The 17,645-nt window shown below is 36.5% G+C and overlaps 1 protein-coding gene across 1 annotated transcript; it reads left to right on the top strand.

Annotated features, from left to right (window-relative positions):
* The first annotated feature begins 276 nt into the window (after nt 1–276).
* ptpn9b (protein tyrosine phosphatase non-receptor type 9b) lies at nt 277–17,639 on the top strand. The gene is made up of 13 exons (XM_073842471.1): nt 277–310; nt 3,226–3,369; nt 3,483–3,572; nt 5,691–5,815; nt 5,905–6,010; nt 11,656–11,766; nt 11,877–12,733; nt 12,825–12,921; nt 13,336–13,405; nt 13,520–13,598; nt 14,529–14,679; nt 15,358–15,565; nt 16,735–17,639. The coding sequence occupies exons 1-13, from the start codon at nt 278–280 to the stop codon at nt 16,956–16,958; spliced, it is 2,295 nt and encodes a 764-aa protein (XP_073698572.1). The 5' UTR covers nt 277; the 3' UTR covers nt 16,959–17,639.
* The last annotated feature ends 6 nt before the right edge of the window (nt 17,640–17,645 follow it).

Below are 17,645 nucleotides of genomic sequence, written 5' to 3' on the forward strand. Positions count from 1 at the left end.
GCTAACAAACTTAAGTTAGTCCAGTTGATAGTTGCTATATAAATACATTTCCACAGATTCCGAGCACCTATCTTGAAAAAATACTTCCCGAGTCTATTCTTTCCGTTTCAACATCATAAAATTCATAAATAATTTGTGTGGTAACTTCCAAGCATGTGTTTTACAACATTACTGCGCATGCGCGCAATCCTGATGCACGCCGCTCTGACAGGCATTAGCAGCGCGTTCCCGACAGTAGAGAGGGCGCGCCCGTAGACGTTGCTGCTCAGGCTTCAAGATGGCGGAAGCCCTGACAACTCAAGAGGAGGTGGTAAGATACCTAAATATTTCCACTAAGCCCTTCGTAGATTCTTTGGCGTTTCGTGCTGAGCCGCCACCAGCTCATTTGTAGCATGTATTAAGATGATATGTCACATAACACAGTTAATAATTGTTATTAACAAGGATGTTAATGCGAATCGCGGGCCTGTGGCTGTTTTTGAGGTAGCTGAGGTAAATGCTAGCCGTGTTAGCGAGCTAGCGACGCTCTCCAGGATAATACACGTTTATAACGGTTTAATAAATATTTATTGACCGAGATGGTTGTAGAAATTTAGGAAACTGATATACAGCATTGTAAAATGACTCTTAGGTGTATTGGATTAAACAGCAGCTGTCTTGCAATAAGTAACATTAGATTGACATAAAACGTGAATGTGACTCGCGGTCTGTCTAGTCCGCTCACATTAATGTTATTGCAGCATGTCTTCATTAAATAAAAGCTGTTATAACAAATCTGCATCTGCATCGCTACCCTGTCATGTGTGGGATATATGAATCTCCATGTCGCTGTTTGTTAACGCAGCGAGCCGGGTGTTTGATGTGCTCCAGTGCTGGAAAATGTGAGACAGTTCTCAGTTCTGTCTGTCTCACCGTGAGAACACTCATCTAGTATTGGAGGTGCCATTTGTTCTGACTCGTTGAGGAAACGGTGTAATATGAGTGTAGCATAACGTCTGTCAGCATGATCCATCTCTCTTTTCAGCTGTCAGATTATCCTGTTTGTGCACATGCATTTGATTGAGTGATGGCATCTTAGGGTACTCCAAAAGTGGCTCAGTTTTGCTTTTGGAAACCCTTTGGAAAGTCAGGTATATCAGCTGTAGTTCGACTGGTGCATTGCATTAGCTCTCAACCAATGTAGGATTAATTGGCTGGAAATATAGTGGGATTGCTAATTGTAATGTTAATATAGTCTATGTGTGACACAGTCAAACAGACTTTGATTGTTACATTTGAGATATAAATGTATGCACTACATTAAGGATTTAATTAGCTTTTTAATTTTTCACCAGGGCTGCATTTGTTTGATTGCAAATGCGGTAAAACAATAATGTGAAACATTCATATTCTCAAGCAATTCATGTTTTGAAATATTTTAAAATGTAACTTATTACTGTGATGCAAAGCTGAATTTTCAGCATCATTACTCCATTATTCAGTGTTACCTGATCCTTCAGAAACCATTATTATATACTATTTTGCTTCACAAGAAAGTTATCAATGTCGAAAACATTTTTGCAGCTTTTTGTGGAAACTGTGATGCATTGTTTAAGTATTCTCAGAAGAATAGAAAGTTCAAAAGTACAGCATTTTTTTTAAAACAGAAATCTTTTGTAACATAAATGTCTTTACTGTCACTTTAATAAAACGTCTTTACTGTCACATTAATTTGTATCCATGCTCAATAAAAGTATTAATTTCTTAAAAAAAAAAAAACTGACCCCAAATCTTTTAACAATAGTGTACACTGAAATGATCAAGTATAAGGCTGCACAATACATCATATTTTAATCATGATAATGATTTCTACTTCCCTCTATTTATTAAACATAATCCTCTGCGCTATTTGCCTACTTGTTATTTATCCTGAAACAAGCTTTTCATTTAAATCAATACATTTTCTGCCAAGTGGTTTACTTAATTTACTCAACCTGGCAACCATGCTCTCTCTACATTACAGAAAAATCACAGATGAGCTGAAATCACTGGTAAACATGTAAGTTTGTCCGAACTCTATCGAGATATTCTGCTCAAGTAATAGCATAATACAACCAGTCGGTTTTATTTTACGCGGTCATTTGTGCCGTTTGCTGCGACCTAAGTCTGTGCGAGTTGACATACTCTTGATTTGTACCTTTGTGAGAGTAAGTTAAATGACTGTAATCACGATAAAAATTGTGATTTGTATTTTTTTGAGCCAAGCAATGTGAATCATTTAATCTTGCAGCCCTACATTCACTACCAGTCAAAAGATTTTTTTTTTTTTTAAAGAAGTGTCTTCTGCACACCAAGCCTGCATTTATTTGATTCAAAGTACAACAAAATCAGTAACATTGTAGATATTTTTTACAATTAAAAAGATCTGCTTTCTATTTGAATATATTTTAAAATATAATTTATTCCCATGATTTTAAAGCTGAATTTTTAGCATCATTACCCTAGTCTGATCTTTCAGAAATCAAGCTTTTAAATGGTATAGTGCATATTGTTACAAAAGCTTTTTATTTCAGATAACGGCTGCTAAAGATTTAGCTTGTGATGACAGGAATAAATTACATTTTAAAATATATTCAAATAGAAAACAGTTATTTTAAATAGTAGAAATATTATTAAAATAATCTATGTTTTTGCTGTACTTTGGATCAAATGAATGCAGACTTGATGAGCAGAAGAGACTTTTTTGACTGGCAGTGTAAGATCCACTCAAAATTCGCTAAAGCTAAAAGCAGAGTATTTATCAACAAGGCCAGTGATAGATTTTTGATTTTACACAAGGGAGAGCTAACATTTCTATTATAATACCTGAAGAAAGCAATCTATTCGGCATTTCCATTCTTCTCCATGTGCTTTGCCAGAATAAAGACTGACTTATGAACGTCTGTCAATAGAAAATGTAGATGTTATTTGCAGCCAAATGGTGTCATGCTAATCAGCCAAACTTTGCATGTTTACTGGCAATGCAGATGATCTTAAATTGCCAACTGAGGTTGATACATTGGTTTATCACTAGTAACAGCAGCCAGACCCAATCAACACTATAAAGTACAACATGCATTACAATAAATATACAAAAATAAAAAAATAAATGCAGAGAGTGAGATGTGTAACTGCCATTAAACATGCTTTCTCCCTATTGGATAGAGTAAACCTTCTGATAAAATTTATGTTTGTGTGTGTTGCCAGGCGGTGGAGGAGTTCCTGGCTGAGCTGAGGTGTCGGGAACAGTCTCAAAATGCAGATCTCATCAGTCAGATGACAGCGGTTAAGTTCCTCATGGCAAGAAAGTTTGATGTCTCCAGAGCCATAGACCTCTTCCAAGCTTACAAGGTAGAGTTTCTAATGTGAAAAGTTTGTGGTTGATGTTGGAAAGATAATAAAATTCAGTATACTGTATGAGAGAGTCTGTTTACATTTTAATGCTTGCTTGTGTGTGTCTACAGAACACCAGAATAAAGGAAGGCATCTACAATATTAACCCAAATGAGGAGCCTTTAAGAAGCGAGTTACTCAGTGGGAAATTCACAGTTCTGGTAAGTACAGTTTCAGATGAACATAATGCGTGTGAACATTACTGATATCCAGGTCAGCTTTTTGGACGCTGTTACCAGTTTGCTGGAACATGTTAGTTGTACAGATTGGAGATGGAATGATTTTGAAGGTGGGAATGGTCAGACTGGTTTTCTCAGTCGAATATTAAAAACGGTTTGAAATGTAATCAAATAGTGCATTACTTATATTTGCATGAGTGTGGTGAGCTTTTTAATCAGTGTTCATTCCTTTTCTAACGTAGAGTATCACTTTTGAATTGGCTCACTGTTTAAAAGTGCTGTTATAACACAACCATTCAAAAGTTTGCGGTCATTTTGGGAATTTGTTTAAAGAAATAAATACTTTTATTTCATAGGGACATACTGAATTGATCAAAAGTGACAGTAACAATGTGTGAAATATTACAAAAGATTTCTATTTTAAATAAATCATGTTTATTTGAATTTTCAAAGATCTACAGATCCTGAAAATGTATTCGGTTTCCATGAGCTATTAAGCAATACAGCTGTTTTCGACATCGATAATAAGAAGAAATGTTTCTTGGGCAGCACAATAGCATATTAGTAGGGCCCTATGAAATTGTTAATTTTTTTATTTTTCATTTTTGTATACTCTGTTTTAATGGATAAATTACAAATATTAATCAAGGCACATGTCTAATTAATTGAAATCATGAAACTTGCACAATTTAACAGCAATTTATTAAAAGTTTAACAAAAATAAATTTTTTAAGGCCCTATGAATTTTTTTTTTACCAAATTCAGCTTTTTCCATTAATTTTCTGGATTTCATTTTAATAGTTTCATTACATTTTAATAATCCAAAGCATCTCTAATTAATTGATTTTTTATTTTGAATAAAAATAAATTATTGTAATTACATGTTTTTTTAAATACATTTTTTGCTAAATAAATTCTGGTAAATAATTTTCTCTGGTTAAAAAAAAAATCATTACATAAAGTAGTATATTTCTGTTATAGTTTCTTCAAGTGAAACCAAACTTTTATTTTGACAAGTTGCTGTAAAAACCTCAAGTTTCTTGATATAACTATAATATTTTATAAAAAACAAAATGAAATGTTAATTTTTTGCGGCTTAATATTTGCAGACGCTAGTCCATATCGTGTTTTGATTTAAGTGTACTGACCTACTTTTGATTTATTCCGAAATAAATATATATAAAAAATTTGGCAAATTCCATGATATTCAGTGAATTCCATTTTTATGACTGGATTCCACAATTCAATCAGCTTTTTCTGCAGTACAGAACTCATGGGGCCATATATTAGAATGATTTCTGAAGGATCTTGTGACTAGAGTAATGATTCTGAAAATTCAGCTTTGCCATCAAAGGAGTAAATTACATTTTGTAATATATTTAAATAGGAAAATTATTATTTTAAATTGTTATGATATTATATTACTTTTATAACTGTACTTTTTATGTGTATTTTTAATCAAGTAAATGCAGCCTTGGTGAGCATAAGAGACTTCTGTAAAAAACATTACACTGTCTTACCGACCCCAAACGCTTGAACTGTAATGTATGCTTTTGCAAAGACAGCAAAACTAGAAACTTTCAGTGAGTAACCCAAATTTGAGCAAACCACAGCTACAAGAATTTGGACACAAGAATTTTTAATCACTTTCAGATTATGCAAACCAAAACCAGCGCATCAGCGAAATCATTCATATTTACAGTTCCTGTAAATAAAAAGGAAAATAAAGGCCACCATCATTGCTAGTGACTGCTAAGGATATTTAATCTCTGATCTCACACATCACACACAGAGCAGTTCCATGATCTTTGTTTAGTCTGGACCTTACTGTTTGTTTCAGCCATTTTTCATCCACGGCCATGCTGTATACAGAGTTTGCTCAAGTGTTTGTGTAGTAGGCAGTTCTGGTGTATTCATCACATCTTAGTTTTCAAAGCAGTGAGCATGTGAGAGAATTCTTCCAATGATCTAAAGAATGATGTAGCTTTTCTATTACATCTGACTGGTTTTAACTGGTTGGATAAATTTACTGTTTTTGCATATAAGCTGTGCATGTTTTTACAAGTGGTGTATGCATTAATTTGGCTTCTGTGTGTATAGCCCGGCCGTGATGCAAAAGGTGCAGCTTTGGCACTTTTTACAGCACGTCTCCATCGGCCAGACCTCACTACCCATAAGGCCGTTCTTCAGGCCATTATATATCAGCTGGACAAGGCCATTGAGAGGTAAAGTAGACCACATCCATAAGTCTGATCAAATTTAATATGGTTAATAGCTCTGCATTTTCATCTAAATCATCTTTCTCTCCCCCCAGTGTTCAGACACAGAGAGATGGGCTCATTTTCATCTATGATATGACTAATTCCACATATGCCAACTTTGACTATGAGCTTTGCGTCAAGATTTTGAATCTGCTTAAAGTAAGTGTTTTTTTATGCTGTCAAGACCATCTGTCTGTTTCACAGTTTGTTCATATGGCATTAACAGGACTCAGTGGGGTTTGGATTTGCTCTTTTGATATATAGGAAGCTTTTCATCTGTCATCTGTATTTTGCTGTTATACTTGTAATTTGTGGAGAACTGGAGCTTTAGTAATGTTCAATCACATACTAGTAGGGTTGGCTGATATATTGAATATTATAAAATATACACTACCAGTAATTTCTTTTTAAACTATAAATATACACTTCCAGTAAAAACGTTTGGAACAGTAAGATTTTTAATGTGTTTTTTTTTTAAATAAAAGATGTTTCTTGAACAGCAAATCAGCATATTAGAATGATTTCTAGAATCATGTGACACTAAAGACTGCAGTAATGATGCTGAAAATTCAGCTTTGATCACAGGAATAAATTACATTTTAAAATATATTCAAATAGAAAGCAGCTGTTTTAAATGGTAAAAATATTTTACAATATTACTGCTTTTGCTGTATTTTGAATCAAATAATTGCAGGCTTGGTGAGCAAAAGACATTAAAATTAAAACATTAAAACATTAAAATTACTACCGTCCAAAAACTTTTGACTGGTTGAATCTTTTAAAGATTGTGTTATTACATTTGTTTCTCACACTTTGCATGTCTTGCAGCTGTCAAAAGTGTTAAGGTGTTGTTAATCTCTGAGTTCAGTAAAAAAAAAGTTTATATATTAAGGAAAAAAGTTAATAATTTTGCTGTGTGTACTTTAAACCATGTGACTTTTGTTCATGTACTTAACCGATATAGCCATTTTATTGTATATTTTACATTAATGTAATATTTAAGGTTCTTAAACCTTTCAGCAGGCATTATTGCAGTTTTCAGTAGGGATGCACCGATATGAATCGGCCGATCACTTGCGCGTTTTGTCAGTAAAGCCGGTTAATGCCATCAGGTGCGTGATTTCACGTTGAGCCGTATATACTACACACAGCCGTTGTTCACTGACGAGCTGCGCACATTCACACTGATAATGAACATTGATTTGCGCAGCTCGTCGGTAAACAACGGCGGTGTGTAGTATATACGGCTCAACGTGAAATCACGCACCTGATGGCATTTACCGCTGATTACAGAACCGGCTTTACTGACAAAACGCGCAAGCATGATCGGCCGATTCATATCGGTGCATCCCTAGTTTTCAGTGTCACATGATCCCCAGAAATTATTCTAAAATGCTGATTTGGTGCTCAAGGTTATATTATTAATATTGACAACAGTTATGCTACTTTATATTTTTGTGGAAACTGATACAATTGTTTTTTTTGGGATTCTTAGAATAATGGAATAATGGAATAATGGAAAGTTCAATGGAAAGGCAGCACTTAAACATGTTTTGTAATAGTGTAAATGTCTTTCTCTCACTTTTGATTAATTTAATGCATCATGGCTGAAATGATTCAAACTACCCCAAATTATTGAACTGTACTGTAATGGTTGAAGATGACATGTTATTCTTTTTTGTGTTAAATTAGTAAACTGTGGAAAATGATTATTTTAAGTATATTTACAGTGTTTTAGTTTATTCATTTTAAATCTTGCACTTGAAAAATATCTGTTTGATTAAAAAAATCCTCTGATTGGATAAAATTGCAGTGGTGGAGCAAAGAAAGTAATGACTAGTTCTTAGAATTTCTTGAAAATTTTTGTAAAGTTCTGCTATCTAGGGAGACCATTGACCTTACATGGATAATTCTGAGAGTGCATAATACCAAGTCTCTTTGTTTTGTCCAGAATTGATGAATAGTATGTGTGCATCCCCGATTTGACTATTTTTAGCTGCACCCATAACAGGTGCATAAAATTAAGCACATAGCTATAGTCCTCCTTAGACAAACATTTTTGTAGAAAGAAACACTTTTTGTTCCAGCATTACAATGCCCCTGTGCACAAAGCAAAATCCAGAGAGATTATTTACTGAGTTTCATGTGAAAGAACTTGTCTGGCCTGCACAAAGCCCAGACCTGAACCTCACTGAATACCTTTGGGATGAATTGTACTGCAGACTGTGAGCCAGATCCCATCACTCATCTTCACTGCCTATCCTCACTGATGCTTTCGGGTCTGAATGGGAGCAAATCCCCAGCGTCTAGTATCTTTCTGAAACAGTTGAAGCTTCTAGAGTCGCAAAAGAAGGATGAACCTGCTATTAGGGATAGTTTACCTAAAAATGAAAATTACCCCATGATTTACTCACCCTCGATCCATCCTAGGTATGACTTTCTTCTTTCAGACGAATGCAATCAGAGATATATATATAATCAAAGACGATTGTCATGTGCATTGAGTCAGTAAAGCCGGTTCTGAAATCAGTAGTGAATCTCCAGCACATGCTTTTATATGGAGCAGCACTTACAACAGGTTGCGTAGCTTGTCAGTGAACTATGGCTCTATCGCATTCATTATTGCAGATTTAATCACATGGTAATGAACGGCTCTGTGTATAGTAAATGCTGCTACATCTGAAAGCATGTGAAAAACCACATTTAATAACATGTTTTAACTCCAAACTCACATCATAACTTTAGTCGAGTGTTTTAGAAAAAAATTCTTCTGTGAGATGATGTGGCTTCTTACACAGAATACTATGAAATATGTTGTATGCCTCATTCTAAGCAGTGATAACGGCATTGCATTATTATATTGCATTGCTTTATTATAAGGAAAATTCAGATAAACCATATGTTGTCGTAGTTGTGCTAATTAATCGCACTGAATCAATGAAAGCACTGTTATTCAGCTGCAGCGATCGTGATTTCCAGGATTTCTTCTTCAGGGTGTATTTGGAGTTTCTGTGCGAGAGCGCCCTCTGGCCTTTGGACAAAGATTTACTACTGATCACAGAACCGTGCTTACCTGACAAGATGTGCATGGCAAGCTCAGCTTTTGCTTAATCGCGATTGTGATTTCATTTTGATTTATCGTGCAGCCCTAGTTCAAGCGGGTATCGCTGAAACCCTATTGTTATGGTCAGGGCCGGCCCTGTTCATCTGGGGGCCCTAAGCAGGATAATTTTGGGGCCCTGCCTTGCAAAAGCATGCAAAAAAATCGAGTATTGCCAGTAGCCAGGTTTCCATCCAAAGATTTTTTTTGTGGGAAAAAAAACAAACAAAAAAAAAAACAAAAAAACATGTAAAGCTTCGGAATTTGCGCTTTCGACATAGCTGATGGAAATGCCTTGTCGATTAAATTTCTTATGTGTCAAAACAATCTTTTTTCGTTTAACTTTAGAACATTAATTCTTAATCCATACTTCAAATGTCACAAAAATCTGTTTGGAAACACTTTTTGTAGAGAGGCAAATAAATGTGAGGCAGCGTCCCTGTTCGTGTTGCTAATGTTAAAGCACCGTTTTCCAGTTCAAAAAACGCATAAATCATATTCATTTGATTAAACTGACAAGTTACCTCTCAAACATGCATATCTTAATTTAATGTTCCTTTAGTAGGCTACGTTGCAAGTTAAAATGTATTCATTTTGTTCTGAAAATCTTGTTTTATGTGGATATTGGAATGATAAGTACAACATTTTAAATTAACTCGTTTTGGCTTGTTAGTAGCTTCTTATATTTTTGTTCTTGTGTTATGAGTATCGTTCCATTAAATTTAAATGATTTGTCCTAAAATGAGAGGAAATAAAACAGCATGTTTTTCAATATGTTTGACTGTATTTTATTTTGACAATGAAGCCGCGTTGTCGATCCAGTTAGTAGCCTAATGCTTAACTGCGCGCAGGAGGCGCCAGCACGCTCACTTGATTTTTTTCCCCCTTATAAAAGTGGAAGAAACTTACAATAGCCTACTCCTTCGTTTGTGGTCATATAAGAGTAGTAAGACATTATTCCAAACTATTCTAAATATTTATTTTATTTATGCACATTCACATTAAAAACAAACAGTCTGCTTTTGTAAAAAAGAAAACAAAAAGGATGCCGCTTTCTCAAAAGCGCATCAGAAAAAAGAAACTAAATTCTGCATAGGTTGATATAGGCTACTAATTGTTTCACGTTTTTTTTCGTTTTGTTAATTCATTATTTATTTAGAAAAATATATTTTGCATATCTATTTGTTTCTTTTATATAGCTTTATAATGTTTTCCTCCATTTGCAGAATCGCTGCAGGTGCGTGACCATGTGAATCCTCACATTCTGTTGTTTATGCTGCTTTTTGCGTGTATAAAATTAATCCATGGAAAACAAATTTAGGTATTTTTTATGGGTCACAGCCGCGTATTAATTAAAATTTCATTTAATTGTACTTTAACATAACCTTGTCGGTTAACGGTTAAAAATGACCGTCGGTTGTCAGGAGAAATAATCGAAATTAACATTCCTATTTAAAAGTTAATCAGAAAAAATGATAGAAATACAACTGCTCCTTTTTATGATTATTGTTGATGATCAAGTAAATAGTCTAACAAAGTAAAAAAAAAAATACCTCTTGACACTTACATTTAGTATTAGGTTTTGTTTCAAATGGATAAAGAACAGGCTACTAGCCTATATAATTTACGCAATATAGGCGAAATTATGTATGGAAACAGCTCAAGGGCAATTTTTTTTTTTTTTTTTGCGATACACCAAATCTTATGTCACGGTTTCTTTTTTTTTTAGGGATGAGGTCATTATGCACACCATTTTATCGGTAAAAGGCCGGTTGGACAGCAAATTTCGCAGGTTTATTTTACGCATATTCTCTTTGTCGATTAACAAAAAAGTTCGAAAACTGGATGGAAACTTGGTTAGTGACAGCCACGCGCTTTGCAACGTAATGACTTGGATCACTAGTGGGGGCCCCCTAGTGGCGGCGGGGCCCTAAGCAGCCGCTTAGTTCGCCTATAGGGAGGGCCGGCTCTGGTTATGGTTAGAATGTTCACGGATCAGCGATCGCCACATAAAACTGATTGTGCAGACCAAACCATAAGTCGTAAAGATTTGAAACTTGGAGGGATGGTAGTACTCACACCGCCGAAAACGTCACCAAGGCTCGCCCCAATTGGGGGCGCTACAGCGTTCAAAAGTAAGATAGCGCTCTTAACTCTGAAACTGTCAGTCGCAGGTTCAAGTGTCTTATGTTGTTGGAATCCTTGGCTCACGCTCAATTTTTGGATATTTTGGATTTTTGGATATTTTACTACTGATCACAGAAGCGTGCACAGATCCTAGTCTTAGGTTTTTCACCCGATTGAAACCAAACCAGTGCAGAAAGGACCACTTTTAGTAAAATGCCAAAAACTCCTGAACGGAATGAGATATCTTTGCCAAACTCAGAACACTTGTGTAAAAGCTCAACCTGAGGCTGCAGGACAAAAACATGAACATGAAAATTGTTGTGCACCTCCCTGAACCCCAGTAATCGCTGCTTGCAGCTAAATTATAATATTTCACAATATTACTGATTTTACAGTAGTTTTGATCAAATAAATGGGACCTATGCGAAACAATTTTAAAAATCCCAACCCCAAACTCACAAATGGTCATATATGTTCTTGATTTTTTTCAGATGGTTTGTTTAATAGGTGGGTCTGTGAATAGGATTGGCACAGTCTTTTGTGTGTTGTGCTTACTGTTTTTTTGTATGTGATTTAGGGGGCTTTCCCTGCTCGTCTGAAATGTGTCTTTATTGTGTCGTCTCCGCTGTGGTTCAGAGCACCGTTTGCGGTACTTCGTCTGTTTGTGAGAGAGAAACTGAGAGAGAGGGTATGTCTCAAGCTCTGTATATGCAAATACAAAACTTTTTAAAGTGGACAATGCTACAGTTATTATTTTTAGTGATAATTCTTTGAATCTGATTGCTTGTTTGCTTTCAGGTGTGCACTGTTAAAGCCCACGAACTGGTCAATCACATACCCGTCAGCTCTCTTCCAGAACATTTGGGTGGCTCGTCACAGTATAGCCACATTGCCTGGATCCAATCCTGTGTCAACTCCAGTCCCAACCACCCCAATAACTCTCCCTACGTCACTGCGGACTGCTTGGGCAGTCTGCTGCGCTCCTACTCCATGGAGCATGGCCAGAACACTTCAGCAGACCCCTTAACTGCCAATACTTCAGGGGCCACCCTCTTGGGTGATGGACTGAACTCAAACTGCCCTATACTGGATGACGGCAATGCCAACCTACAGAACCACAGGACAGCAGGACATGCGCATTGGAATGGCTCTGTTCTGCCAGGTTCAGGGGCAATCTCGGGGTCCAACGCCAATGTCGTCAACGGCCGTGGCCGGCAGCCACCACCACAGTCGGACACACCCCCAGATACGCCCCTGCATCATAAACACACAGCTGGTGCCATAGTACCAGGAGTTGGCGGGACTATGGGTATGGAAGATGCATGTTTGGACGACAGTAGGCAGGATGGCAATGGCGCTGAGGACAGCCAACAGGATGTAGAGTTTCTGGAAGAGGAAGTAGATGGAGATGGTGTTCCACCCCTCCCGCTGAAATCAAGGCCGCCGCCTCTTCATCACGGCCCTGCCCAGGATATGAGCTGGTTACCGGGAACGACAACGGAAACAGCTGTGTTGTCAGTGCATGTGGCTGAGCCAGGTGGGATGAGTGTGCAGGATCTGGTGCAGCATGTCAAACGTAAAAAGAAGAAGGGCATTTATCAGGAGTACGAGGAGATCCGCAAAGAACCTCCTGCTGGAACCTTTGACTACTCGAAGTAAGTTCCATTTTAAGAAATGGCTGTAAAGATGATATATTTATGGATAAAAGAATGTTTGCTTATATAAATATGATGCTTATTCTGACAGGAAAGTCTCTAACCAGATAAAGAATCGCTACAGTGATGTCCTTTGTCTTGACCAATCACGTGTTCGACTCTGTCCGCTCAACAGTGAAGATGATGAGGTCAGAGCAATGCCCGTTTTCCTTTATGATCTTTATGATTTGCATTTTTCAATGCAGTGTTATTTAATGTTTCTTATTTATTTATTTACTATTATAGCATTTAATATAGCCGATTATTTGAATTGGCTATTTTTATGTTTTTCAGTTTAATTTTTCTTTTGTTTTTTGCTTTTACTAATTTTATGTGCTTTTGTCATTTTTATTATTATTTTTTTATGTAACTTTAATTTGTTTGTATTTCAGTTTTAGGTTTAGTAATTTTAGTACTTCAATTCAAATGAAATTTTTTATTAAATTTTAAATTTTAAGTTTTTTTCAACACATATTTTTATTTAATTTTATTTCAGTTACATAAAAAATTGTAGGTTGATTCAGTACTGGTTCATTGACACAAAATTGATTGTTTGCTTTCAGACGTCTGACTACATAAATGCAAGTTTCATGGATGGTTACAAGAGGAGTAATGCTTACATCGCTACTCAGGGTGAGACTCTTTGTTTTTTTTTTTAAACTAAACATTGTGCTGTGAAGTACACATACATGCATGGTACGAATGTCAGTCTATGTGTGTAAATGTAAATGTTTTGGGTTGTTTCAGGGCCTTTGCCAAAAACATTTGGAGACTTTTGGCGAATGGTGTGGGAGCAAATGGTTTTAATAATTGTTATGACTACAAGGTTAGTTTCCTTCTGTAAAAAAGTTATGTTGCTTTTCCCCTAAGGAATGTTTTAATGATGCTTTAACAAGATTTAGAGTAATATAGGGCTTCAACTAAAAACTAAAAATAATACCATTTTAAAGTTTGGGGTAGATAAGTTTTTTTCTTTTAAATGAGTTAATGCTTTTTCTGCAAGGGTGCATGAAATTGTTCAAAAGTGACAGCTTTTTTTTTTACTTTTACATTGTTAAAAAAGATTTTTAATATAAATGCAGTTCTTTCTGTTTATCAAAGAATCCAGAAATTCCATGACCATGCAGTATCACAGTTATCTACAAAAATATTAAGCAGCTGAACTATTAATATTACAGCTGATAATACAACTGTTGATAATACAATATTAATAACACCAAGTCAGCATATTAGAATGATTTCTGAAGGATCATGTGACACTGAAGACTTGAGTAATGAGTGTTGAAAGTCCAACTTTGCCTCATAGAAATAATTTGTTTTATTTGTAATATTTTACAGTTTTACAGTATACTGTATTACCATATAAATGCAGCCTTGATGCACCCAAAATGGCTTCTTGCAAAAAAAATCTTACTGACCCTAAACCTTTGATTGGTATCTGTCAAATATGTCTTCAATTTAAAAAAAAAAAAAATTTGTATTTAATTGAACAAATTGTAAATGAGCTCAAAAATAACAAATTACAAATTGCATCATAATAAACAGTTCCAATTATTGTGACTCAATGTTTGTTATTGCAGCTTTGCAATTTTTAATGTATGCAGATGCATAATTTTCTTAATACAATGTCTGTTCTTTGTTCTTTATGCATTGAATTTATATATATATTTTTATCTATATATTTAAAATGAAGTTTCATGTCTGACAAAGGAGACCAGTATAATGATTTGTGATCTTCTGTCTATCTCTGTTTCAGAGTCGTAGAGCGAGGCCGAGTGAAATGCGGACAGTACTGGCCATTAGAGGCTGGCCGCACTGAGGATTATGGGTACTTTTTGGTGAGAAATGTCCATATTGAGATGTTTCAGGACTTTAAGCTGTCACACCTGGAGCTCTTCAACACTCAGGTCAGCCTCTGTCTCTGTTTTTATCTTTTCTTGCCCATATATTTTTATTTTGTTTCCATGAGCACTGACTCTGCCATAGAAATTTGACATTGAACTTAGTCTCACTTAGTATGGAAACCTGTTTCCACCACTCAATAAACAATAAAAAATGGAAATTGTGACTTTTCATCTCACAATTCTGACTTTTTTTGTTAGAATTGCGAGATATATTTGCGAGAAAAAAGAAGACCCCAGTAATATATCTTGCAATTGATTTTTTTTTCTCAGAATTGTGAGTTTATATCTTGCAATTCTGAATTTATAACACACAACTGCGAGTTAAGTCAGAATTGTGAGATATAAACTTGCAAATGCAAGAAAAAAAGTCAGAATTGGAAGATATAAACTTGCAGTTGTGAGAAAAAAGTCTGTATTGTGTACAAACTTAAATTTTGTAAGTTTATATCACACAATTCTGAAAAAAAGGTCAGAATTGCTTGTTTGTGTCATGCAATTCTGAGAAAAAATTCAGAATTGTGAGATAAAATAACCCTTTTTTATTATCCATTCAGTGGCGGAATCAGGCTACCATACACTTAGCCAGGTATTTTGACTATCAACATAAAGTCTGGTCCACATTTCGCTTACACATTTCCATCACATACTTATTGTGTAGTTAAAGGCATACATCTCTTTCAGACAGGGGAATGTAGGGAAGTGTCCCATTATCTCTACATGAGCTGGCCAGATTTTGGTGTTCCGAAGTCAGCGTCGGCCATGCTGGATTTCAGGGCGCACGTGAAACAGAGACAAGACTCCTCATTACGAACACTGTATCCTGATTGGACGGGACCCCCAGGAGGCCCCCCAGTAGTGGTGCACTGCAGTGCAGGCATCGGCCGAACAGGTCAGTTTATGCCATAAAAGATTAATCCACTCCAGATTTATGGGGGCAGCTGTGGCCTAATGGTGAGAGAGTTGGGCTTCGATTCCCAGCAGGTGTTTTGGTTGAATTGAAGGTGGGAATTGTGAATGAACAGCGCTCTTTCCACCTTCAATACCATAACTGAAGTGCCCTTGAGCAAGGCACTGAACCCCCAGTTGCTCCCCGGGCGCTGGAGCAATGGCTGCCCTCTGCTCCGGTGTGTGTTCACTGTGTGTGTGTTCACTGTGTGTGTGTGTGTTCACTGTGTGTGTGTGTGTTCACTGTGTGTGTGTGTGTGTTCACTGTGTGTGTGTGTGTTCACTGTGTGTGTGTGTGTGTGTGTGTGTGTGTACCTGGTATTCATCACGTTGTGGGACCAAATGTCCCCACAAGGATAGGAATACCAGTAGATTTTGACCTTGTGGGGACATTTCTCAGGTCCCCATGAGGAAACAGGCTTATAAATCATGCACAATGAGTTTTTTTGATGAAGTAAAAGTATGCACAATCTCCTGTGAGGGCTAGGTTTAGGTGTAGGGTAGGTGTAGGGCGATAGAAAGTACGGTTTGTACAGTATAAAAACCATTACGCCTATGGAATGTCCCCATAAAACATGTAAACCCAACGTGTGTGTGTGTGTGTGTGTGTGTGTGTGTGTGTGTGTGTGTGTGTGTGTGTGTGTGTGTGTGTGTGTGTGTGTGTGTGTGTGTGTTCACTCCTCCCTGTTGTGTGTGTGCACTTGGATGGGTTAAATACAGAGGGCCAATTTCGAGTATGGGTCCCCATACTTGACAATACGTCACTTTTTTAAAATTTCCTGATAATTTACTCACCCAATGCCATCCAAGATGTTCAGGTCTTTCTTTCTTCAGTCGAAAAGAAATTATGGATTTTGAGAAAAACAGTCCCTTTGAAGCTGCTTTGAAACTGCAATTTGTTCCTTCAACCCATTGATCCTCATTGAAGTCTATTATATGGAGAAAAATCCAGGAATGTTTTCCCTCAAAAACCTTAATTTCCTTAATTGACAAAAGAAATACATTAATAACTTGGATTACCTGGGGTGAGTAAATTATCAGGAAAAATAATTTCATTTCTTAACTGCACTACAGCATGTCTTACAAGTTTTCTCTTTTTTCCTTCACCCTCAGGCACGTTTTGTACTTTAGACATTTGTCTCTCTCGTCTGGAGGACATCGGGACAGTGGACATTAAGCAGACGGTGCGTCGCATGCGGACGCAGCGAGCCTTCAGCATCCAAACGTGGGACCAGTACTACTTCTGCTACAAAGCAGTGATCGAGTACGCCCAACAGAGCGGCCGGCTGCAGCCCGTAGAGTGGTCCGACACCGAGCTGGAGACCGACAGCGAGTGAATCAGGAAAAACAGAACTCGCACGAGAAGGTGCAAAAGAAGCCGTCTTTTCACCTCTCCTGGCTACAGGTAGACTCCACCGCCGAGGAAGTTGCGCAGTGAAGCGGAGCGGAGGATGCTTTTGTCCTGCCACTTTTCAAGCCCTTCTTTTTACCTCCGATCCAAACGAGATCAGAGATTGTGGCTTGATGTACGAGTTGTAGCATTTTTTTTGTTCTTTCGTTTTTTATAAGTACTGACTTGCACATGTGGAATGACAAACTTGAAAAAAATCCAGTTTATCGTATTACCTGCTCTTTTTTTTATGCTCAGAGTGTTGTCGGAATTCAATATCACTCAACTTGGGGGTTATATTCACACTTTTTATCAAAGTGTACAAACATAAAACTTGAATATTCTCTTTTTTTCTCCGTCACATTAAAATAGCGACTTCTTTGTGTCTGAACAGGTTCCTTTCCAGTTTTAGTTGTTATTATTTGTGTACTTCGTCGTTTAAACTAATCTTCAAGCCAAAGGTATGGTGTAGAATGCTTGGATGTATTCGTAATGATCGTTGTGACTTAAACCCTTGTATATCTTGTAACATACATTTATATATTGTGCATAACAACCTTTGAAAAGCCTTGTTTTAATATAATACTCTTAACTTTCTCCCGAATTATGTGTGTATATATATATATATATATAT

Source organism: Garra rufa, chromosome 6 (assembly GCF_049309525.1).
Source record: "Garra rufa chromosome 6, GarRuf1.0, whole genome shotgun sequence".
Taxonomy (NCBI): domain Eukaryota; kingdom Metazoa; phylum Chordata; class Actinopteri; order Cypriniformes; family Cyprinidae; genus Garra; species Garra rufa.

Bases quoted from the DNA above. Each gene is read 5' to 3' on its own strand.
- ptpn9b (XM_073842471.1), top strand. From the start codon at position 278: ATGGCGGAAGCCCTGACAACTCAAGAGGAGGTG. The intron at 5,816-5,904 runs GTAAAGTAGACC...CTCTCCCCCCAG, and splicing joins CTGGACAAGGCCATTGAGAG to TGTTCAGACACAGAGAGATG. The intron at 14,680-15,357 runs GTCAGCCTCTGT...CATCTCTTTCAG, and splicing joins TGGAGCTCTTCAACACTCAG to ACAGGGGAATGTAGGGAAGT.